This window comes from Callospermophilus lateralis, chromosome 2 (genome assembly GCF_048772815.1).
Source record: "Callospermophilus lateralis isolate mCalLat2 chromosome 2, mCalLat2.hap1, whole genome shotgun sequence".
In the NCBI taxonomy this organism is placed as follows: Eukaryota; Metazoa; Chordata; class Mammalia; order Rodentia; family Sciuridae; genus Callospermophilus; species Callospermophilus lateralis.
The window spans coordinates 202,773,642-202,800,300 of NC_135306.1; the positions used below are offsets into that span (position 1 = coordinate 202,773,642).

Consider the following 26,659-nt stretch of genomic DNA (forward strand, 5'->3'; position numbering starts at 1 on the left):
CCTGTGCTTGCTCCACGGCCCACTCCTCAATTGGTTGCTGCAAGGACAGTTATCAGAAATTGCATTGGTGGCTACCTGTAATCTGCTTAGCTATTGCCCGAGTATAAATACATGGTTACTTTGCAGTAAAATCAGACCTGCTTCCTTCTTGGTCTCTGGAGATTTTGTTTAGTGACTCCACAGCCACACACTCCTCTACCATGTTTTGTGGACCTCCTTGCTGGACAAGAGGGAGCCCACATACCCATTAAATTTAAAGGCTGGGATTTGCCACAAGAGTAACTTGGATAGAGGTACCACTAAATAGGGAATCAGGGAAGAGACTTTTCAGAAGGTAAGATTTGAATCTGAGAACTTAGAAGTTGGGCTGAACAGTGTACAGGGAAAAGCATCATAGGCAGAATAAATAGAAAATGCAAATGTCATGTGGTAGAATCCAGCTAGATGTTCTGAAGACTAACAGAGAATGGATAAGTGGGTAGACAAGGTGAGGAAGGGAGGCTGGGGCCATATGACAGAATGGCAAGACTTGATAAGAAACTCAGAGTTTTATTGTATGTATGACAGAAAATCACTGGCTAATACCTGGGTAAGAAAGGCAGAAAATTTTCAAGCTTGAGAAGACACAGGTCAACATAGTGCATGGATGAAATGTGGATAATTAATGCATGTAAAATGCTAGCTGCAAATGTGAGCTACACATACTCTAAAGTGTTCTAAGAAACTGGGTGGTTATTTGTCAGGAATGCAGAGGTCCCTTCATATGATAATGGGGTTGAACTCCATAACTTCTGGTACTAGAAGCAGGGAGAGGTGAGGGGGAGTAGAAGGAAGTTGAATAATTGGCACCAAAGCACAAGTGGTTGGCAGTAATAAATTCTAAGTTCTACAGCAAAGCTGGGTGACTATAGTTCACAATAACCTATAGTATATTTTATGAATCACTAGAAGAGAGGAGCTTGAAAGCTGTATACCAAAATAATCATAAGAAGACAGAAATGCTTATTACCCAGATTTTATCCTTATATAAGGTATACATAAAATAAAATATCACATAGTATTTCATGGTACAATTATTATGTGTTTATAGACATTTTTTAATGTTTAAGGTGATGAAATATTAACCACATTGTCTTGGTAATTACACACTGTTTGTAATTATTTAAAGTATATAAATATACCAAATTAATGTAATCCATAAATTTGTGAAATAAAATAATTACTAAAGTAAGTTTCTTTACTGCTTTCCATCATTTACTACTTTAGATCTGAAAGGACCATCTTACAAATCTCTGTCATAAGTATTGAAGTTAATCGTTTTACAACTGATCTCCTGGCTGCTACTATTGCCTTCTATCAAATTATACTCCTAATTCAAGAGTCACATCCCTACCATTGTTACATCCCTTATTAAGCATTTCATTTACAAGTTTAATTATTTTCACAAGACCACTCTATTTAACCAGTTCTAAATCAACAGAACATCAGTCTCATGAAGAAGTTGTTCTCAGACATTCTCCTGGACACCATTCTCACCAAAGATATCTAAGATCATGAACTTTAACACCACCATATATTAGCCTGTATGCTTTGATCTTTGAACTTGAAATAATGTGTTATGTAGTCCTCTATTATGTAATATTGCCCCTGTTATTGCATGTGGCAGTAGTTTGTTCTTTCTTGTGGCTCAATAGAAATTTATATGAATATAATATATTTTTATTCTACTATTTATGGATAGTAACCTGAATCTCTGCTCAAAGAAAATTTACTTATTCATATTTTTCATTTAACTGTTTTGTTAATTCATTCTCCAGTACAAATTAGTAGTATAGAGACCTGAAAACTAGAGGGAAATGAACTCTCTGATCTAGAAATCCATACAGGCATGAATTATCTATTGTATGTGCAAAGTCACAATTTTGAACTGAGAATACTAGGTAGCTTTTAGAATCAGCACTCCCATCGGTGTTCTTGTGGGAACCATGTGTGGATGAGAGCCATGATTGACTGCCTTTGTAGTTCTGTCAGGGTGCTAGAAGTCACAAACTTCTCACCTCCAAGCTTCATCCTTTTAACTTCTTAATAATTACCTTTTCTGGTTACAAATGTTACCTATTAAAGTCATTTCACAAGGACCAGCATCCAGGTTACAGGTCCATTGACTTACCATCCCATCAGGGCCACAGTGCTACTCCATCCTCAGATTCAGATTTTATAATGACGATTACTTCTGTATGTTTGCCTACACTGCATGTGTGAAATGATGACCAGTATAAAAGTATCTATGTTCATTTTTCTTACAGGGACTAGGTGGTTCAGAATATTGCCAAGACTAGGAACTTACTTTTAAACATGCAAGTGCACAAACAAAGCAGGACAGCCTAAATATTCAGGAGGACCTAGAGGCGTCAGAAAAATGGCCAAAAAAAGAATTCAAGGAATACCTTAGATAGATGGAATGGAATCTTAAAGAGGATATGAGACAGCAAATTCAAACAGTGAAAGAACACATTGAAAATGAATTACATAAACAGATAAAAGAAGCAAATAAGCATCTTTATCAGGAGATAGAGATTATAAACAAATCCAACAATAATTTTAGAAATGAAGGAAAGTATAAACCAAATTAAAAACTTAAATGAGAGTATCACTAACAGAGTGCAGCAAGTAGAAGCCAGATCATCAGAAAATGAAGACAAAATACATCATCTTGAAAAGAGTCCAGCCAACTCAGAAAGGCTGTAAAAAATCACAAGAAAAACATCCAAGAGATATGGGATAACATAAAAAACCAAACTTAAGAGTCTTCAGGATAGAGGAAGGTATAGAGGTTCAAACCAAGGGACTGAGCAACCTGCTGAATGAAATACTTATAGAAAACTTTCCAGATATAAAAAAGGAAACGGATATACAAATTCTCTATGCAGGACACTGAGCATACAAAATCACAGTAGACCAACGCCAAGACACATTGTTATGAAGATACCAATTTACAGAACAAAGAGAAAATATTAAAAGCTACAAGAGAAAGGAGGCAGATTACATTCAGGGGTAAACCAATAAGGTTAACAACGGATTTTTCATCACAGACGCTGAAAGCGAGAAGATCCTGGAACAACGTATTTCAAACACTGAAAGACAATGGATGACAACCAAGAATTTTATATCCAGCAAAATTAAGCTTCAGGTATGATAATGAAATAAAAATCTTTCATGATAAAAAAAAAAGTTAAAAGAATTTGCAGCCAGAAAACCAGCAGTGCAAAGCATCTTGAGCAAAACACTACACGAGAAAGAAATGAAAAACAGTAACGAAAACCAACAGAAGTACCTCAGTAAGTCAGAGAGCAGGGGAAAAGCTAATCATGGAGAAACAAACTAAATTTAAAAAAAAAAAGATAAATAATCAAACATGGCTGAGAGTACAATCCATATATCAATAGTAACTCTAAACATTAATGGCTTAAACTCTCCAATAAAGCGACATAGGCTGGTAACATGGATTGAAAAAAACAAATCCAACAATACGCTGCCTCCAGGAGACACATCTGATTGGAAAAGACATACACAGGCTGAAGGTGAAAGGTTTGGAAAAAATATACCACGCACACGGTCCTCGTAAGCAAGCAGGGGTGGCCATCCTCATAGCGAATAAAATCGACTTCAAGACTAAGTTAATCAAAAGGGATAAGAAAGGACATTATATACTGTTAAAAGGTACCATTCACCAATAAGACATAAGAATTATCAATATTTATGCACCAAATAAGGGTGCTGCGAGGTTCACAAAACAAACTCTCCTCAAGTACAAGAATCAAATAGACCACAACACAATAATTATGGGTGATTTAAATACACCTCTCTCACCATTGGACAGATCCTCCAAACAAAAGTTGAATAAAGAAACTATAGAACTCAATATCATAATCAATAACCTAGACTTAACTGACATAATAGAATATATCAACCATCATCAAGTGGATATACTTTTTTCTCAGTAGCACATGGATTCTTCTCAAAAATAGACCATATATTATGCCATAGGGCAACCCTCAGTAAATATAAAGGGGTGGAGATAATACCATGCATTTTATCTGATCATAATGGAATGAAACTGGAAATCAATAATAAAAGAAGGAAGGAAAAATCCTACATCACATGGAAAATGAACAATATGTTACTAAATGACCAATGGGTTACAGAAGACATAAAGGAGGAAATCAAAAAATTCTTAGAGATAAATGAAAATACAGACACAATATATCGGAATCTATGGAACACAATGTAAGCAGTTTTAAGAGGGAAATTCATCCCCTGGAGTTCATTCCTCAAAAAAAGAAAAAAACCAACAAATAGATGAGCTCACACTTCATCTCAAAGCCCTAGAAAAGGAACAGCAAAACAACAGCAAATGTAGCTGAAGGCAAGAAATATTTAAAATCAGAGTGGAAATCAATGAAATTGAAACAACAGAAACTATTGAAAAAATTGACAAAACTAAAAGTTGGTTCTTTGAAAAAATAAATAAGATTGACAGACCCTTAGCCATGCTAATGAAGAGAAGAAGAGAGAGAACTCAAATTACTAAGATACGGGATGAACAAGGCAATATCACAACAGATGCTACAGAAATACAGAAGACAATTAGAAATTATTTTGAAAACCTATATTCCAATAAAATAGAAGATAGTGAAGACATCGATAAATTTCTTAAGTCATATGATTTGCCCAGACTGAGTCAGGAGGATACACCCAATTTGAACAGACCCATATCAATGGATGAAAGCTGGGAATGGAACCACCATTTGACCCAAGTATTGCCCTTCTCGGACTATTCCCTGAAGACCTTAAAAGAGCATAGTACAGGGATACTGCCACATCAATGTTTACAGCAGCACAATTTACAATAGCTAGACTGTGGAACCAACACAGATGCCCTTCAATAGATAAATGGATAAAAAAAGTGGCATTTATACACAATGGAGTATTATTCTGCACTAAAAATGACAAAATCATGGAATTTGCAGGGAAATGGATGGCATTAGAGCAGATTATGCTAAGTGAAGCTAGCCAAGCCCTAAAAAACAAATGCCAAATGTCTTCTTTGATATAATGAGAGCAACTAAGAACAGAGCAGGGAGGAAGAGCAAGAGGAAATATTAACATTAAACAGAGACATGAGGTGGGAGGAAAAGGGAGAGAAAAGGGAAATTGTATGGAAATGGAAGGAGACCCTCATTGTTATACAAAATTACATATAAGAGGTTGTGAGGGGGAATGGGAAAATAAACAAGGAGAGAAATGAATTACAGTAGATGGGGTAGAGAGAGAAGATGGGAGGGGAGGGGAGGGGAGGGGGGATAGTAGAGGATAGGAAAGGCAGCAGAATACAACAGTTACTAATATGGCATTATGTAAAAATGTAGATGTGTAACCGATGTGATTTGCAATCTGTATTTGGGGTAAAAATGGGAGTTCATAATCCACTTGAATCTAATGTATGAAATATGATATGTCAAGAGCTTTGTAATGTTTTGAATAACCAATAAAAAAATTAACCATGCAAGTGCCTTCTCCCTGAACTCTACTTTCTTTCCCTTTGTTGAACTGTTACTCATACACCTCACATTCTGGATTTGCTCTGCAAATTGCTCCCTGAAACTAATAAGATTGACATACCCTTTTCTGTCTCCTTAATGCAGAACAATGAATTTTTCACAACAAGTTTTAACTTCCAGTGTATGTATTAAGTGCTAATACTTAGTTTCCTGTAGTCAGAAAGTGAGTCCAGTACACAGTTCAGTGCAAAACACAGAGATCTCGTCAAGATTTCTTAAATAAAGAAATAAGTATTTACTGAATACTTAATTTTAACAACAGTTCAAAAGAAAATGAGGTGACACTCACCTGTCTGAAGGAAGGCTATATATGAGACTTCCCAACAGTGACCCAGTCAGAAACAAAGTTTGAATCATTGGTTTTAATGACTGGGATTCACAAACCAGGTCCCACTGGAAGAAAATAAAAAAGCACAGTGGAGTTTTAGAAGGTTTTGAGCCTTTAAAATCTTTGCAGTCAAAGTGCAAACTCCCGCATATGATCTCTGCTTTGTGGATCCTGCCCGATCTCCAGCTTCACCTACAGTCACTCTCCCCTGGTTGCCTTTCCTCCATTTATTTTAGCCCTTCAAGTGCACTTGCCTCTCTCTTGCCTCATAATCTTCAAATATCCTGCACCTTTTTTCTGCATGACTTTATTCATTTTTACCTTCAGGTCACCAACTCTCTTTATTCCATTAACTTATACAGATTCTTTAGCTACTACAATTAAAACATGTAAAAACACAGTTACCAAAAATTTTAAAACTATAACTTTTTTTCTCATCATGTAAGTGGTATAAGGACCCTGCCTTTGACTTTTCTTAGCAGTCCATACTTCAACTACTACAACATCTCTCATCCTCGGCCACACATTGAATCACTTAAAGAACATCAAAAACACTAGTATTTGGATCCTAATCCCAGATATTCTGATTTATTATGCCATAGGGCAACTCTCAGGGTTGCTCTCAGGGTCAGTTTTTCAGCACTGAGAACCACTGACTTAGTATAACATTTGATCACTTTTAAAATTAAAGATCTTTCTCACTAGATTAAATGATAATTATAGGTATATGTTTTGTTTGTTCAGTTCATTAACTCCAATACTGTACATTCTCCACAGCATCATAGAGTAAGTAGATAAGCAATTGCTACCTACAGAAGGACTAAATGTATGAAGCAAGCTTCTTCTTGGTATTACCTCCAAACTCTTTGATCATACAAACAGTATATTTGGATGAGGCACCTTACCTCAGTTATGATGGTGGAGGGGAAGTAGCTTCTGTCATACACCCAGCCATCCACACAGGGCTCCGTGTCTGGCTCAGCTGTGTTGGTGACAGTTTCATTCAGGTGAAGGAGCTGCCACTGGGGACGGATGAAGCGACGGCACTTTTCTGGTTTTAGGTTTGAGTCCAGGGGAATGGAGATCCTCAGGAGGGCATCTTGGCTGAGAGTTCTGGTGTCATTACCAGAGACAGTGTCATTGTCCAGAATCTGGACCCAGCAGCGATGATCAGGAATTGCAGCAGTGAAGTTCTCCAGTACAATATGTGGGTATGTTAGGATGTTGATGACACAAAAGAGAACTAGCTGAAAGATTTGGAATCTCCCCAGGCCTCCAGCTTGATCCAGGAGCTCATCAAAGGACATTGAGGCTGAACAGGGGATCACCTGAAGGAACCACTTTATGAAGGTAAATTCAGAAGGAGAAAATGCTTCCTTTTCCAAGACCTATAATATGTTGATCCTCATTCAACTTTCTCCTTGATGGGCTGTGACTCACTGCTGCAGAATAATGGGTTTAGACAGGCAGATAGTTTCAATAAAGTTACATAAATATTTGTCAAAGAGACTTCTACTTGCTGACAACTGAGCCTGCTTAAAAGATTACTCTGTGAATGATTCTGATCTTTGAGTCAACAGTGGACTTTCAGCGGGTGTAATCTCCACATGACCCTAAACATACCTTTCAATGATCTGTTACTTTTTAGAAAAGGAATGTTGGAACCTCAAAAGTAAAAATCTTTCTGATATTACTGTGTAAAGAATAGAGCATGGCTTTTCTTAGTTAGGACTGAATTTTCACTAGAAGTTACTGATAAATATTCTTGGTTAAAATAAAAGAAAGAGGGATATTGAATGTAAATGCTGACTATTGGTAACTGAAATTCTGTTTCAGTTTAAATAGTGACTGATTTTAAAGTTTTTGAAATATGGAAACAAATATAATGGACAGAGAGGAAGAAAACAGAACTTTTATGCCATAGTTTATTTTATCAGATGTATTAATTTATTCAAATAGCATTTTGGCCTTTTATATCAATATATTTGTTTACTTAATTACAAATTTGGAAATAGTATATGAGTTTCTGTTATAAGGTCTTATGTTCCAGTTAGTGAGAGATAGACACATAGACTATTTCACAGAAAATGTTTAATAATTCCTTGGTAGAACAGGACAGGAGAGTCATCCCTCTAGAAGTAGAACTTTGAACTTGTGAAGAAGAATTCCTGAGACAATAAATGATTAAAAGAACAGTTTCTGAACAAGAAAGTACATCATGATAAGTACCTAATTATATAAAAAGATTTGACATAACTATATTTGCAGGATATTCCAAAGAACATGCAGGGTAATAATGAAAGAAGTTGGACTGGTTGAATAAAACCAAAACAAGCAACCAAACAGAATATCTGGAAATAATTATGCAAACTAGAGGTTTCTATTCCTTAACTTTAAATCCATCACCTGTGCAACATCTTAAAATGCAGATTTCTGTCCAGGATGCACAAATTTTTTCAAGAAAAGACTTTTTGAGAATTTAAATGAAATGTTTTTAAGTCATACATAAAAGCATTAAAAATGTACATATTTTGGGTACCCTTTTATGTTTTGACACATTATACATTGTATAGTATTTTAATATGGCCAAACATCTGTTTCCTTAAACATTTACCATTTATTTAATTTAAAATATTTTTAGGCCCAGCATCCCACCTTCATGGTAGACAGACCACCCCAACAGGAGGAGGGGCCCAGCGGATGCCTGTGCGACCTGGAGAAGGGTCCCAGCAGCCTGCCTGCACAGTAGACAGACCACCCCAACTGGAGGAGTGTGGTAAGCCATTGTTGTAAATTGTGGCCGCCATTAGAAGATGGCGCCGGCTTCCACTGTGGCCTGTGATAAACAAATTCCTTTGTGGAGAGTTGGCACGCTATCTCTTGCCACCCTATAAGAAAGATCCACGCGGCGGCTTAAGATTGGTACGTGGGAGGCTTTATTAGGCTGTGCTTGGGCCCTCGGGAGGAAGAAAGAAAGGGAGTCACTAAAAGATACTTAAATCAAGGCCTGAATAAACTGCTGAAAGAAGATTCCTGAGTTGCGTCTTCCTTGCGGGCAAGGGGTCGCGACAGAGGAGGAACCCAGCCTCCTGCCTGCAGGGTAGGCAGACCACGCAACCTGGAGAAGGGGCCCAGTGGCCCGCCTGCATGATAGACAGACCATCCCAACTGGAGGAGGAGCCCAGCCCCCCACCTGCACGGTAGCCAGACCATGCAGCCTGGAGAGGGGGCACAGCAGCCTACTGGCATGGTAGACAGACCACCCCAACTGGAGGAGAGGCCCAGCCATCACCAGCATGGTAGGCATAACACGAGACCAGGAGAAAGGGCCCAGCAGCCTGCCTGTGCGGTAGACAGACCACCCCAACTGGAGGAGGGAAATGGATGGCATTAGAGCAGATTATGCTAAGTGAAGGTAGCCAATGCCTAAAAAACAAATGCCAAATGTCTTCTTTGATATAAGGAGAACAACTAAGAACAGAGCATGGAGGAAGAGCATGAGAAGAGGATTAAAATTAAACAGGGAAGAGAGATGGAAGGGAAAGGGAGAGAGAAGGGAAAATGCATGAAATGGAAGGAGACCCTCATTGTTATACAAAATTACATATAAGAGAAAGTGAGGGGAAAGGAAAAAAAAACAAGGGAGAGAAATGAATTACAGTAGATGGGGTAGAGAGAGAAGATGGGAGGGGAGGGGAGGGGAAGGGGGATAATAGAGGATAGGATAGGCAACAGAACACAACAGACACTAATATGGCAGTATGTAAAAAAGTGGATGTGTAACTGATGTGATTTTATAACCTGTATAAGGGGTAAAAATGGGAGTTCATAACCCACTTGAATCAAATGTATGAAATATGATATGTCAAGAAATGTGTAATGTTTTGAACAACTAATAATAAAAATTAAAAAATAAAATAAAATATTTTTAGTAGTGATGGTCACAATACTTTTTGTTTATGTAGGTTTGTTTTTTTTTTAATGTGGTACTGGGCATTAACCCCAGTGCCTCACACTTACTAGGCCTGTGCTCTACCACTGACACAGAGCCCCAGACCTTATCATTTCTTTCATGGTGAAAACTATCAAAATTATTATTGTAACTTTTAAAAATGTATATCACATTATTATGAGCTATAGTCTCCTCACTGTACAATAGCACACCAATATTTTATGCTTCCATCCAACTGTCATTTTGTACACATTGATCAAACTTTTGCCATCTGTCCACTATATTCTCCCAACCTTTTGACAATACCATTATACTCTCAATTTTTTAGATTCTACATTTGTATGATATGCAATACTTGAGCCTGTTTTGTTTCACTTGACATATAGACCTCCAGATCCATCCATGTTGTTGCAAATGATAGTATTTTATTTCTGTTTTTTCATTCCACTAGTTTCTAGGCTCTTTCATTTAAAAAATTCAAATTTTTTTCATAAGTGTCTTATACTTACACATTGTAGTGGAGTTTATTGTGACATATTCATACATGCATGAAATGTAATTTGCTCCATTTCAATCCCCATTACTCCACATTCCGTTGCCTCCCCTCCCCCACCTTGCAACTCCTCCTTCTTCTCATTCTTCTTTATGAATATATATGTATATATATATGAATATATTCATTCATCTATGAAGACCTAGCTTGTTTCCACTTCATAGCTATTGTGAATATGTTCATGAGCACTCAGTTATCTTTTTTCACACTGATTTCATGTTCTTTGGTCTACCATGCGTCCAGCGCAATGGTTTCATTAATGAGGTTCTTGGCATAAAAGTTAGTTTAGTGAGATCGAAATAAACACACAGACTCAGTTACCTTTTTCTATGACCAGGTCCGAGACGGCTCCCCTCTCTGGTTCCCTCCTCTAACCGCCCGGCAGGGCAGCAAGGATTACTCAGGGCTAGCAGGAGAGAGAGAGAGAGAGCACGCCAGGGAGTAGCCTTTTATTGGGGAACAAGAAATTCAGGGGATAATTCCATCCAATGAAGGTTGAAGGGGGGGGGCCGCACTCCAAGGTCAGGGTCAGTGATTGGGCCTCCGGGGTCAGTGGTCAGTTACACCCCCACACGGACAGGTTCTCTCAACAGGAGAGGGCCGGGAAAGCTCCGACACAGGCAGAGCGCCTCAGACCCTAACCGGGAGTCACCCAGTCACGTGTGAGAATGGCTCCCGACATATTCCCCCTTTCTTTTCGCAAAAATGAGGCGGCAGTTCACTCTCTGGAGTTTCTGCATTCTTGTTCTGAAGACTCGCCATCCTACAATTACAATGCAATAGAGAATTAGCAGCAAAGAGGATAATCCAATAATGTACCAGGCCGAGTGTTTAAGAATATTTCCAGGGTTGAATCCATTTAACTTTTTAAATATTTGGTTAGCCAAAGAAGAAGGATCTGAAAAATCAGCTCTATTATTTTGAATGTCTTGGATATGGTGATGAAGTTCCAGAATATCCAAGCTATTATTACTATTTTGCCAAATACCTAACAAATGGTTTTTAACCTTCTCCCAATCCCAGAGAGAAGCATTGTACTTGGCAGCTGTAACACACACATACTTATAATTACCATGGCATTTAAGCCTTTCTTTAAATTTTAAGGCTGAAAGTTCATTACCTATGTCAATAACAGTTGCCTCTAAGGCGTTTAATTTAGTTTCAATCTTTTCATCAATATTTACTTGATTACGCAGAGCCTTGGAAGTATTCTGAGCTAAATTATTAAGAAATTTTGCATGCTGAATATTTTGAGACAATGTCAGAGACGCAGAGACAGTTGATGCAATAAAAGAGACTAGCGCCAAAACACCAACAATTATAACTCCAATAGCACGTTTAGGTCTTGCCAGCTGGGCATGAATTTGTTGCAAGACTTGTAAACCAGCATCAGCATACCATGGCTCTGAAATATTAGCAGGTAATAAAATGAAAGAGGGCTGATGAAGTATCAGCACTCCTTTTTCTCCATTATACCTAGTAATACAATTGGTTAGGTTACATTTATTACAAGTGACAACATATCTGTCATCTATCCATTTAACTTTTACATTTTCAATAATTAAAACATAAGGAGATTGGACACAAGCTCGTAAGCCATAGCAAGATCCCTCTTTACAGTTCTTGCCAATAAATCTTGGTAAGGGTTTGTCTGTAAAATGTAAGAATTTTGAGGCAGCAATTAAACGCCAAATATCTTTTTGAACACCACCTTTATTATAAGTCAAAATATTACTAAAAAATCCTGCAGGTGTCATAGCAGAATTTCTTCGTAATTGTCTCTTATCAATTTTTGGAGACCAGTCTAAAATATACCCACTATCTTTAGACACCTTATGTTGTACAGGAAAGGGATTTATACAATCCATCCATTTAGGAAAGGTGCCAATCTCAATTGTAGAACTATTTGGACAGTGGTGTATCTGTGGAGGTTTTGCAGAAATGACTGGCTTATTATGGGAAAGTCCCATCTTGATTACTGATCTAGTATTAGGTTTTAAATCTCCATAAATAGAATTATTTGTCAGTCTAGGTCTACCAATCGCTGTCTTTTCTTCGAATGATACTTTCAGACAGCCAGCATGTTTATCGTGGGACCAACACAAGGGTAATTGGGCACTATAGCCAGAATAATTAAATCTAGTCACATGATTGGGAGTAATATGAGTATCTGTAAATCCTCCCATCATGAATGAGTCATTAGTAAATACTGGAATAGATTCTCCAGTCCACACAGCTGGGTGTATCAGGGGTAGATCTGGGAAATATGTCCAGTAAGTGTCTACTTGATCCCCCTTTACCTGACAGCCCAGTAGGGCAATTACTGTTGCTACCATCATCATTGGGGTCCTGTTTTCTCCTAGGTCTCGAAGTATTCGGGAAGCCTGGGTTGTTAGCTTCTTTATGTCTTTCCATGAAATCAGTTTTTCGGCTGGGTCAATCTGGTCTTTCTTCATCCTTTTCCGATATCTCCTCCTTCTGGATGGGGGCTCCTCTGGGTCGATCCTCAGTCGCTTGAATCTGGGTTCTATCTCTTTCATGTCTGATAGCACGTTCAGGCACCCAAATAGGACAAGAAGAATTTTCTGGGAAAATACAAGCATGCCCTCTGCCCCATATAAGCACCGGGTCTGGGCCCTTCCACTGACCGGTCTGTAAATCTTTCCACAAAACTCTGCCTAAAGGGCCTGTTACTGAGGGAGACATTTGTCTCTCAGCAGCAGTGTGACCTTCTGCGTCACAGTTTAAAAAATTTAAAACAAACAAGGCAATATTAAGGCTATTTTGGGGAGTCATAAGCCTATCCCCCCTTTTTAATTTTTGTAATTGAAGTTTAATAGATAAATGAGCTCGTTCTACAATGGCTTGACCTTGGGGGTTATAAGGAATTCCTGTTTTATGATTAATTTTAAACTCTTGACATAATTGTTGAAAAGAAGAGCTCACATAAGCTGGAGAATTATCTGTTTTAATCTGCATAGGGCATCCTAAAACAGAAAAAGCTGCTAGGCAATGAGAAATTACATTTTGAGAATTTTCCTTAGTACGTGTTGTGGCAAAAATAAATCTAGAATAAGTGTCCACTATTACATGCACATAACACTGCTTACCAAATTGAGGAATATGAGTTACATCCATTTGCCAGATTTGATTTGGTTTTAATCCACGGGGATTTACCCCTGATGGCAGAGATGGAGTGTGAATAACACACTTAGGGCATTGGCTTACAATTTGATGAGCTTGATCTCTAGTAATATTAAATTTTTTACTTAAGCTAGAAGCATTTTGATGATGTAAGGAATGGGAAGCTAGTGCACAGTCATATGAAGACATCTGTTGACAAAAAGCTACGTGTCTGTCAATTTTGTTATTACCTGAAGCTAAAGGTCCTGGAAGATTAGTATGAGCTCATATATGTCCTATGAAACATGGATATTTCCGCATTAGCACTGCCTTTTGTAAATTATGAAATAATTTAAATAACTCTTGTGATGAAGTATACCCAATAACTGAAGTTTCAATATTTTTAGTAACTCCGACTGCATATAAGCTGTCAGAATAAATATTAATAGGCTCATTTGCAAAGTAGGTTAAGGCAAAAATCAGAGCTTGAAGCTCTGCTCTTTGGGCAGAAGTATAAGAAGTTTGTATTACCTCTGTGTGAACATGACTATAAAATCCTGCTTTACCTGAACTTGATCCATCAGTGAACACTGATAAGGCTTCATCTATAGGATGGGCACGTACAATCTTTGGAAAAATAAGTGACGTTAATGATGCAAATTGTATAATTTTATCACGAGGATAGTGACTATCTATCTGGCCAGGAAAATCAGCAAAAGCTATTTGCCATGGGCTAGAAATTTGAAAAAGCCAATTAATCTGTTGAACAGAAAATGGAATAATTATGATATCAGGTTCAGATCCAATTAATTGTAAAATCCTAGTTCTACCCTTAATTACTAATTGAGCTATAGAATCATGAAAAGGAGTTAATGTTTTTTGAGGGGAGTGGGATAAATAAATCCACTCAATAACTCCTAATTTTTGCCATATGGCTCCTGTTGGGGTATGTTCAGTTGGAAATATTAATAAATACACCATTTCCTTAGAATCAACTCTAGTAAGCTGTGCATTTTTAATTGCATTTTCAACTTTCCTTAAAGCTGTTTTAGCCTCTAAAGTTAGCTGACGTGGAGAGGTTGGAGAAGGATTTCCTTGTAATATCTGAAATAAAGAACTTAACTCAGAAGTAGTTAGTTTTAAGGATGGCCTCAGCCAATTAATATCTCCTAATAGCTTTTGAAAATCATTAAGGGTATGTAACTCCTTAATTCTTATCTGAAGATTATGAGGACGGATTGTACATCCTTGAATTATCTGACCTAGATATTGAAAAGGAGACACTTTTTGAATTTTTTGAGGAGCTATGCATAAACCCATTGCTGTAAGCGAAGTCTCTAACTGAGTAAAAATTTCTGAAAGTACCTCTGGATTAGCATGAGCCAATAATATATCATCCATAAAATGAATAATATATGCATCAGGAAAGCTACTTCTTATGGGATCTATCGCCTGGTCTACGTATTTTGGGCACAGAGTAGGACTATTACGCATTCCCTGTGGGAGTACTTTCCAGCCATATCTTTTAACAGGTTCCTTAAAATTAATTGTTGGGACAGTGAAAGCAAATCTCTCACAATCTCCAGGATGTAACCTTATAGAGAAAAAACAGTCTTTTAAATCTATTACCATCAAGCTATAATCTAAAGGGATGGCTGTAGGAGAGGGACGTCCTGGCTGTAAGGATCCCATAGGCTGAATTGCATGATTTATTGCCCTTAAATCCTGTAGCAATCTCCAATTTCCTGACTTTTTCTTAATAACAAAAATAGGTGTGTTCCAAGGACTAAGCGTTGGCTCTATATGACCAGCCTGAAGTTGTTCCTCAACTAACCTATGAATTATTTTAAGCTTTTCCCCTGAGATGGGCCACTGAGAAATCCATATAGGCTCCTCTGTGAGCCAAGTGATTTTTTCAGCTGTCTTAGGGATTGGGGAAGTACTCAGGGCCCCTAATAAAAATTTTGGCTTGGAGCATTTACTAATCTTTGTCGTGGAGACTGGTTTGTAAACAGATACTCTTCCTGAAGGGTCTCCTTATCATCTCCAGGAAAATACCTCTGACTAACTTCCTCAACTGATCTCATAGAGTTAGGAGTAACTAATAATAATCCCATTTTGGTTAAAATATCTCTTCCTCATAGATTAGCTGGTAAAGGTTCTGTGTTGTCGCCATTTTGAAATTGGGCTTTTAAGTCACGTGGCTGAGAAGAACTCTGAGCCCCTCTAGGAATCTCTTCCGCATTTTCCTCTCCAGGAAGATCATCTACCTCCCTTGGAGGGCTCTCTAGGACCTCGGAGGTATCTCCTCTCTGATATTGCTCTCCATAATTTCCCTGCGGAGTAGCCTGATTTTGCAAGTTTAAATTTACATTTTTAACTTTGGGCCTGGCCCCTAGCGCCTTCATTTTTAAGCAGCTTAAAGGAAAAGAAATTAACGTAGCCTCAGGCGGATTTTCCATTTGAATAGACTTGATAGCCCATTGAATGCCTTTTAGCAGGTCTTCAGGGGGCCACGAATTCTGGCCCATATATTCAAAAAGACAAACTTCCAAAGCCGTCCAGGTTCTCTGAATATTATCTATGCCTCCAGGTAATTTATTAGAAAGACAGACCTTTTGTAACTTTCTTCCTAATTTCTCCCAAGTAAGTAAATTTGGAGATTCTTGTTCACAAAACCAAGGACAATATTTACCTACAATCTCTAAGAATTGTAATAACTGAGCTTTCTTTATCTGTTTTCCTTTCTGATTAATTATACTGTCTAAAATAGTCAGATACATTTCCTTATCCGTAGAAGTTGAATTTCCCATTTTAATTAATTTAACGTCTCTTTCCTTCAATATCTTAAGGTACTTTTGTGACCCAAATTGTCACCACTTCCTTTTGTGACCCAAATTGTCACCACTTCCTTTATCTTTTACTTTTTTCTTTATCTTTATAGCGCGCGCTCCCACTCAATCTAGCTAATCTAGAATGCCCCCCTCGTGGGCGCCAATTCTACCATGCGTCCAGCGCAATGGTTTCATTAATGAGGTTCTTGGCATAAAAGTTAGCTAGTGAGATCGAAATAAACACACAGACTCAGTTACCTTTTTCTATGACCAGGTCCGAGACGGCTCCCCTCTCTGGTTCCCTCCTCTAACCGCCCGGCAGGGCAGCAAGGATTACTCAGGGCTAGCAGGAGAGAGAGAGAGAGAGCACGCCAGGGAGTAGCCTTTTATTGGGGAACAAGAAATTCAGGGGATAATTCCATCCAATGAAGGTTGAAGGGGGGGCCGCACTCCAAGGTCAGGGTCAGTGATTGGGCCTCCGGGGTCAGTGGTCAGTTACACCCCCACATGGACAGGTTCTCTCAACAGGAGAGGGCCGGGAAAGCTCCGACACAGCCAGAGCACCTCAGATCCTAACCGGGAGTCACCCAGTCACATGTGAGAATGGCTCCCGACACTTTGGGTATATTCTCAGTAGTAGAATTGCTGGATCATATGGCTTCTCTTTTCAATTAAAAAAATGTTTTTATTAGTGCATTATACTTACATATGATAGTGGAATTCATTTTTACACAACCATAGATGCACGGAAAATAATTTACTCCTTTTCAGTCCCTACTACCTCCTCTTATCTTTCTTTCCACTGTCCCATATTCCCCTTCCTTTGTTCTACTGGTCTTTCTTTGATTAATTTATTGTTTTTAATAGATGTTTTATAGACATACATAAAAGAAAACTCTACTGTGTTGTATTAAATTTTTTTTTTTGGGGGGGGGGGTACTGAGGATTGAACCCAGAGGTATTTAAACACTGAGCCACATTTCCAGCCCTTTTTAAAATATTTTATTTAGAGACAGAATCTCACTGAATTGGCTTTGGACATTCAATCCTCTTACTTCAGCTTCCTGAGTTTCTGGGATTACAGTGTGTGCCACCATGCTCAGTCACTGTGTTGTATTCAAATTTAGATACATAGAATAATGTTGTCCATTTTATTCCACAGTCTCTTACTTTTTCTATCTTTTCCTTCCCTTTCTATCCTTTTATACTACTCCACTCTCTTGCCTTTTATTTTCAAGTAACTGCCCTCCACCTATCTTTTTTTCTTATTTGGCTTTAGCTTCTGCATGTGAAAGAAAATTGTCAACCATTGACTTTATGAGTCTAACTTATTTCACTTATTGTTATGTTCTCCAGTTCAATTCATTTCCTAGCAAATGCCATTATCTCAGTCTTCTTCATGGTTGAGTAAAACTCCATTGTGTGTATATGGCATATCCTATTTTTTCATTCATTTATTAATGAGTATCTGGGCTGGGCCCATAACTTGGTTATTAGTGAATGGCACTGCTATAAATATTGATGTAATGTTCTTGTTTCACTGTAATGGCCTTATTTATTTATTTATTTTTCATGTCTGACAAGAAACAGGATAGCTGGGTCATAGGGTTGATCCATTCCTGGGCTTTGAAGAAATCTACAAACTACATTCCAAAGTGGTTGTACTAGTTTTCAGTGCCACCAAAAATGTTTGAGTGTACCATTCTTGCCAGCATTTATTATTCTTTGCATTCTCCATGATTGACATTCTAAATTGAGTGAGATAAAGTCTCAGTATTACTTTGATGTCCATTTCCGTGATTGCTAGAGATATTGAGTATTTTTTTGTATTTGTTGACTTTTTATATTTTTTCTTTTGAGAAATATATGGTTAGTTCTTCTGCCCACTTGTTGACTGTGTTTTTTCCTTTTTGTTAAGTATTTTGAGTTTTTTATATATTCTGGACATTAATCCCTCTATGAGGAGTAGCTGGCAAAGATTTCTGTAGGCTTTCTTTTCATTCACTTAATTGTTCCCTTTATTGTGCATAACATTTTTAATTTGATGACATCCCACTTATTCATTCTTGGATTTTTTTTGAGTTTTAGTGTTTTGCTAAGGAAGTTGGTGCCTGCTCCAATATATTGGAGTGGTGACTTTATGTTTTCCTCCAACAGTTGCAGTTTCTGGTCTAATTCCTAGGTATCAGATCCACTTTGAGTTGACTTTTGTCAGGGTGAAAAGTAAGCATCTACTTTCATTCTTGTACATATGAATATACAGTTTTCATTAGCAACATTTATTAAAAAGATCATCATTTCTCCAACCTATGTTTTTAGCACCTTTTTGAGTATCAGATTGCTATATATCTATGTGGTTTTGTCTTTATATCTTCTATTTTGTTCTATTGATGTTTTAGTTACTTTTTTGCTGCTGGGAATAAAAGACCTGACAAGATCAATTGTAGAAGAGGAAAAGTTTATTTAGGACTCATAGTTTCAGAGATCTTAATCCATAGACAGCAAGGTCCAGTCCTCAGGGCTCCATGTGAGGCAGAACATCATGGTGGAAGAGTGTGATGTAAGGAAGCAGTTCACATGATAATCAGTAAGCAGAGAGAGACTCCACTTGCCAGGCAAAATGTATACCCCAAAGGCATACCCCCATTGACCCAGCTCCTCAAGCCACAACCTACCTGTTTCCATTTTCACTCAGATAGTCACTTCAGGGGATTAACCCCCTAACTGGGTTGATGCTCTCATACCTTAATAATTTCTCCTCTAAACATGATCGCATTGTCTTACACATGAGCTTCTGGGGGACAACTAATATTTAAACAATAACATTCCACACCTGACCCACAAAAGCTCATGTTCATCTCATTATGGAAAATACATTTAGTCCATTTCCAAGAGTTCCCATAGGCTGAACAGTTCAAGCTGCCCAAAAGTTTATATTAAAATAAAATCTCCTCTGAGACTCAGGGTAAGCTTATATCATGAGCTCCTGTAAAAATTCAAAAGCAATGTACATGCATCCAAAACATAATTGTACAGGGAGTTCAGAAAGTCTAAATGCAGCTGGGAAAACAAGTCCTGTAGTTCCACATCTGGCATCTGGGCACATGGCATTATCTTCTGTCTACAGGGCTTGCTTAACTCCAATCTGTGGCCTTGTTGATTGTAGCCCATGTGGCCTTTCTGTTGGTTTGACTCACCTCGGTTTCTGCAGTCGTTCTCAATGGATGTTCCATGGTACTGGAATTTCTTATTCTGGAGGGTTGCCATGGCAGCTTTTGCTTCTTTCTCACATCTTTATGCATTGCCCCCTTGCTTGCAGGAACTATGATGCTGCTTCACTTTTTCTGGATTCCCATGCCTTAATTTGAAATCTTGATGAAGGCTTCCCGACCTCTAAACTCCACCATGTTACATTCCTGCAGAACCAGGTGGTTGACAGCAAGGTCTACCACCAGCTTGAACATTAGCTAAGCCTCCAGGGACTCTGGCTGCGGCAGCCTCTGAGTGTTTGGGTATATTACTCTGTTGAAAAACTCCTAGGTCCCCTTCTGCAAGAAGGGGTCCCCACTGGTCTCTTCTCAAGAGAATTTTTACTTTGACTTTCTTGAGTCTGAGATGGATATGATCTTGCCATTTTCTGAGATGCTCTATAGCCATCTTTCTTATTGTCTCTGGGAAAATGTTTCAGCATTTTAGTTAGGTAATGTGTTTCTCAACTGCAACTTCCATAGACTCATTTTACTCCCACCTTTCAAGTCAAAGTTTTTCAAATCTTTCTACTCTGATTTCTTCTCTTGATTATCATAATAAATGTGGTTAACAGCCACCAGCAACATGTATGCCACTGCTGAAATTCTATGCTTTCTAGATACTTCTTTCACCAGATTAGAGAGTCCATTTCTTTTAAATCAGCCTCACAGACTTGGGCAAAATACAGACAATTTCTAAAACAGAACATAACACAGATTGTCTCTACTACAAATTCCAATACAGTTCTCTTTCTCTGAACCCTCTTGAGCCCTGTCTTTACAATCCATGGTTCTATTGGCATTCTCATATTCTGAGCTCCCATCAGAATGAGCCATTAAGCTCTGCTTACAACAATTGAAAACATTTCCAGCCTGCACTACTAAACAGCTGAAATTCCTCCCCCAAATTCCAAAAATCCCCAAAAGCTTCCAAACAACATGGTCACAGCAAGGCCCCTCTTCTCAGTCCTAATTTATGTTTTAGTTAGCTTTTTTGGTGTTGTGACTAAAAGGTCTGATAGGAACAATTTTGGAAGAGAAAAAGCTTATCTGGGGCTCACAGTTTCAGAAGTTTCAATCCAAAAACAGCACGCTCTATTCCTTGGAGATCAAAGCGAGGCACAACATCATGGTGGAAGAGTGTAGTGGAGAGAAGCTCCACATATGATAATCAAGAAGCAGAGAAAGATTCCACTTGCCAGATACAAAATATATACCAACAAGACAGGACCCCAGTATCCAACTTCCTCTAGCCACAACCCACCCACCTTCAGTTTCCATTTAGTAAATCCCATCAGGAGATTAATTCACTGTGGGAGGCCATACTTGCACCCTGGCTGGGTGAGAGGTGGTTAGACACAGCTGTGTGAGGACTTTCCCCACCCTTTTCTAGGTTGGAGGACTTGTCTGTGCAGAGGCATGTCTGGCCACTGCCCTGAAGACCCAGTCGCTGCCCCTGACCTTGGGATGCTGCCCCCCTAAACCTTCATTGTATAGGATTTTCCCTGGAATTTTTTGTAACACAATAAAAGCCCACTCCCTGGCGTGTTCCCTTGTGAATGACTAGTGCGTTCGGGTCCCTGGGTAAGGGTCACGAAATAACCAGGACACAGGGGATGCAGAGCAAAGGCAGCAATTGCAACTGCGTGCTGAGGTTTATTTGCAAGTTCCTTTTATATTCTTCTTCTAACAAAGCAAGCAATTCTTCAATAACATTTTATCCTTGCCCAAATATCATGCCTCAGCGGGTACACAGAGCTAAATTCAGATCGTTCCTGTTTATTTGATAAGTACCCTCCTAAAGTTCTTTGTAGACATTATCTAATCCCCTGAGGATGCATTTGTTTCTTTAGAATGTACTGTTCCCAGGACAAGTATGCAGGAAGCTTCTTCCTCTTGGCCAAACCATGCAGAACTTGTGACTTGCGATAAGGGGAAGAGAACGTTTTCTCCTCCTAACTGAGGTTTGCCTCAGCTGACCTAAATCACAACCACAGCTCTTGCAAAGTGTCAGGCCTGAGGGAGCTAAACTCTGCACACTCAAACCCCAATATTCACTCTCTCTCACTAGCCTCTTCAGTAAACCTCACTACCGCATGGTGGCTGGAGGCAGGAGCTAGAAGAAGCCATCATGGAGCTGGTTTTAAAGGTAATTAGAGTCTTGTCTCTTTAATTTTAAACTCCCAAGCATTTTACTCACAAATTGAGCCATCTTTAATGAAGCCAGTGCTGGTCGATTGGCAGAAGTGGCACCCTGAATTGAGGTTCGTGAGTTAAATCAACTAAGTTGAGTTAGAAAGTGCACTATAGAAATGCAGAATTTCTGACAATTTTTCGGGTCACGAAAGTACCTGGCACTTCTGGAGCAAATGGACGTTAAAAAATCTTTAATGATGGGGAATTCAACTTCTACCAATAAAGACACGTATTTGACTATTTTAGAGACAATAATTACCCAGAAGTGAAAGCAGGTCAAAAAGACCTATTTGCTGCAATTCTTAAAGATTGTAGGTGAATTTTGCCCTTGGTTTTGTGGCTAAGATTCACCAAATTTACATACATTGGACAAATTAGGAAGGAAATTACATAAAATTTGCCTTTTTAATGAATTTCCTGGAACCTTTGAGAATATTCAAAAGGTTTAGACTGCATTAGAGATCTGTCTTTTTGATTACATGGGCCATAGTCCATGGCCCCCTGAAGATCTATTGAAAGGTATTCAGAGAGCCATTAAATATATTCAAATGAAAAAATTGCCTGAGGCTAAGGAAATCTCTTTTCCTCTAAGCTGCCTAAAAATAAAAACAAATTTTATTCAAACAAAAAACCTTGGGGCAAGACTGAAAGTAAAAAACTTAGCCTTGCCTGAATCAAACCAGAGTAGTCTGGAGGAAGACCATAGAGAGGAGAATCATAGAAGGAGGCCTCCAGGGGGATTGAAGGTCCTTCTCCCAGAGAGGAGAATCCAGAGGAGATTCAAAGAGAGACAGAAAGTCCTTCTCCTCCACAAGACTTACAAGCTCAGATTCAACATGGTGACAGGGAATAGTCCATGGAGGAATCACAGTCTGAGGGAGAGGACAATGAAGTCCAGGATTTGCCAGGGTTTTTAACAGATGGTGTTTAACAACACCTGCCCCGGTCATTCTAATTCATCCGCTCTCTGTTAAAAGGGCAAATTTTAACAGATATTCTGAGCTGGCAATGACTTTCCTTACTCCATTCCAGCGAGGAATTAGAAAGGCCCAGGAAGCTGGGGAGGACACTAGTGACTTTCAACTCTTTTCAGTTTTTGAGCAGGTTAATGATCAGGACCAGCTTGTTCACGTCCATGCAGTAATTCCTTTTAAAACTATTAAAGAGTTAAAAAACGCCTGCGAGGTCTACAGTCCAAATTTACCATTCATGCAAAGCTTGCTCGAGACTATCTGCTCTTGGCTGCTCCCACCTAGTGATTGGATATCTATCGCTAGAGCTTCCTTGAGTGGGGGGGGGGCGGGATTTTTTACTCTGGTGGTCATATTGGACAGACTTTTGTTCAGAGCAGACAGAAATAATTGGATGCTGGGACATCAAACACCCATGGGCATGTTTTTAGGAATGGGTGAATTTGTTGATTTGGAAAGGCAACTAAATTATGAATTTGTGGTGTATGATAAGATTACAGCATGTGCTAAACGTGCCTGGAGACAAATTGCCTCCAGGGTCCAATCTAGCTTAGTTCTGACTAAAGTTAAGCAAGGTGCCAATGAACTTTATTCTGATTTTGTAGGTGGCTCTACCAGACCGCAAACTGCTCCATTGGAGATACAGGTGCTTTTAAGTTTACTGTTAAATAGCTGGCATTTGAAAATGCAAATAAATATTGTCAAGAGTTCTCAGACCCCATAGAAAGAAGGGTATGGTTTCAGAGTTTATTTGTTTGTGTTCTGATATTGACCCACCCCATTTACAAACAATTACACTCGCAGTGGCATTAAAACAAACTCTCCAGCCCCAAGAATCAGTATGTAGACCCCATGGGAGGTGCTTTCATTGTGTGGCCATTATGTGCGAAATTGTAATATTAAGCCCAGGGCTCCCTCTGCTGCTGGTAAGAGATATTACAGAGTTGAAAACCACATGGTAGGCCAAGATGGCGCTCATCAGCCCGCATTCTGGCCTTCACTTCTGCCTAGTAGGGAGTCAAGAAACTTCTGATTGGCCTGACCCTGGGCCAGAAAAACAGGGGAACAAGAAGAAACATAGCACAATTTAATGTCATCACAGCCGACCATGGGGAGCCACCATTTCTACCAGAGCAGATCTCACAGACAGTTTCTTTATGACCCTCAATGATAATTGAATTAAATCCTGAATTAGGGCCACAATAAATCCCTACTGGGATTTTTGGGTCACTCCCTAGAGAAAGTATAGGGTTAATTTTGGGACCTAACAATTTAAAAGAGGTCATCGACATGATACCTGGAGTGGTAGATTCTTGTTTTGAGGGAGAATTAAATGTTATTGTAAAGTCAAATTATCCCCTTTGGCTTACTCCAAAAATTACTATTGCTCAATTAATTTTATTACCCTGTAATTCGATGGACACCCAAAAGTAAATTCAGTTTCTAAACCACCAGACAGAGTGTACTGGTCTAATAAGTTCAGCAGGAATGCCCCCTACTGGAACTTAAAATTAATCTTTAAAAGTTCAAAGGCATAGTGGACACGGGAGCAGATAAATCAGTCCTGTCTAGTCACTTCTGGCCTAAAAATTGGCCCTTACATATAGCACCAGCTAACGTAGAGGGAATTGAACAAAGCTCACAGCCTGCTCAAAGTGCTAATTATCTGTTGGGAGGATCCTGATAGGAACAGTGGAATTTTTAAACCTTATGTGTTAGAGTCCTTAACAGTAAACCTATGGGGAAGAGACATATTAAGCAAAATAGGATTATTATTAGTAACTCCAAATTCCATGAGATCATTTGAGGAAATTTAATCAAGGGCTTCTTCCTGGAGATAAGAGGGAAATTATCAGGGAAATTATCTGCTTATAAACCAGTCTCCTTGACAGAGATTAGTAAATACTCCAAACCAAAATTTTTACTAGGGGCCCTGGGTATCTCCCCGATCCAAAAAACAGAAGATTACAGAAGAGCCTATATGGATTTCTCAGTGGCCCATCTCAGGGGAAAAACTTAAGATAATTCACATGTTAGATGAGGAGCAACTTCAAGCTGGTCATAATCAGTCCTTGGAACACCCACATTTTTATTATTAAGAAAAAGTCAGTTAACTGGACATTACTACAGGATTTAAGGGCAATAAACCATGCAATTCAGCCTATGGGATCATTGCAGCCAGGACTTCCTTCCCCCAGAGGAATTCCTTTAAATTATATTAAAAGATATTGCTGGAAGGTTTTGCCTCAAGGGATGTGTAATAGTCATACTTTACATAAAAAAATTGTGGGTCAAGTGATAGCTCCTCTAAGAAACAACTTTCCTGATGCATATATTATTCATTTTATAAATGATATATTATTGGCTCATGCTAATCCAGAAGTACTTTCAGAAAATTTTACTCAGAGGCTTCACTTACAGCAATGGGTTTGTGCACTGCTCTTCAAAAGATACAAAAGATGCCTCCCTTTCAATATTTGGGTCAAACAATTCAAGGATGTACAATCTGTCCTCAAAATCTACCATAAAAGTTAAGGAGTTATGTACCCTTAATGATTTTTAAAAACTATTAGGAGATATCAATTGGCCGAGGCCATCTTTAAAACTAACTACTCCTGATTAAAGTCCTTTATTCCAGATATTACAAGGAGATCCTTCTCCAACCTCTCCTCATCAGCTGACAATAGAGGCTAGAGCAGCTTTAAAAAAGGTTGAAAGTGTAATTAAAAATGCAGAGCTTACCAGAATTAATCCTCAAGAGCTGGTATATTTATTAATATTTCCAATTGCTCATGCCCCTAGAGGAGCCATATGGAAAAGATTGGGAGTCATTGAGTGTATTCATTTAGCCCACTCTCCACAAAAGACATTAATTCCTTTTCACGTCTCTATTGCTCAATTATTAATTAAAGGTTGAATGAGAGTTTTACAATTAATTGGATCTGAACCTGATATTATAATTATTCCATTTTCTATTCAACAAAATAATTGGCTTTTTCAAGCTTCTAGTTTATGGCAAATAGCCTTTGATGATTTTCCTGCTCAGATAAAAAGTCATTACCCTCATGATAAAATTATTTAATTTGCATCAATAACACTGCTTATTTTTCCAATGATTGTACATGCCCAGCTCATAGATGGAGTTCTATCGGTGTTCACTGATGATTCAAGTTCAGGTAAAGCAGGTTTTTATAGCCATGTTCACACAGAGGTATCTCATTTGTGCCTTAACTTTCTTTACAAATGAACCTAGTAATATTTATTCTGACAGCTTATATACACTTGGAGTTACCAAAAATATTGAAGCTTCATTTATTGGATATACCTCATCATAAGAGCTATTTAAATTATTTCATAATCTACAAAAGTCGGTGCAAATGAGAAAATACCCATGTTTCATAGGACACATATGAGCTCACAGTAATCTTCCAGGATCTTTAACTTCAGATAATGACACAATTTATAAATTGGTAGCCATTTGTCAACAGATGTCTCCATATGATTGTGTGCAAGCTTCACATTCTATATATCATCAAAATGCTTCTAGTTTACGTAAAAAGTTTAATATTACCAGAGAACAAGCTCATCAAATTTTAAGTCACTGCCCTAAGTGTGTTATTCACATTCCATCTCTGCCATCAGGAGTAAATTCCCATGGATTAAAACCAAATCAAGTATGGCAAATGGATGCAACTCATATTCCTCAATTTGGTAAGCAATGTTATATACATGTAATAGTTGAGATACATATTCCAGATTTATTTTTGTCACAGCACATACAAAGGAATATACTCATAATGTGATTTCTCATTGCCTAGAAGCCTTTGTTGTGT

General features: G+C 38.4%; 1 protein-coding gene across 1 annotated transcript in view; it reads right to left on the reverse strand.

The window, feature by feature from the left end:
* The window catches only part of LOC143391922 (steroid transmembrane transporter SLC22A24-like), a 32,538-nt gene extending 25,282 nt beyond the window's left edge, over window positions 1–7,256 (reverse strand). Inside the window, exons 1-2 of the mRNA XM_076844714.2 lie at window positions 6,855–7,256; window positions 5,911–6,014 (exon numbers count right to left, since the gene is read on the reverse strand). Of these exons, the coding sequence (XP_076700829.2) occupies window positions 5,911–6,014; window positions 6,855–7,256 (506 nt within the window). The remainder of the gene's footprint in view (window positions 1–5,910; window positions 6,015–6,854) is intronic.
* Window positions 7,257–26,659: the final 19,403 nt, after the last annotated feature.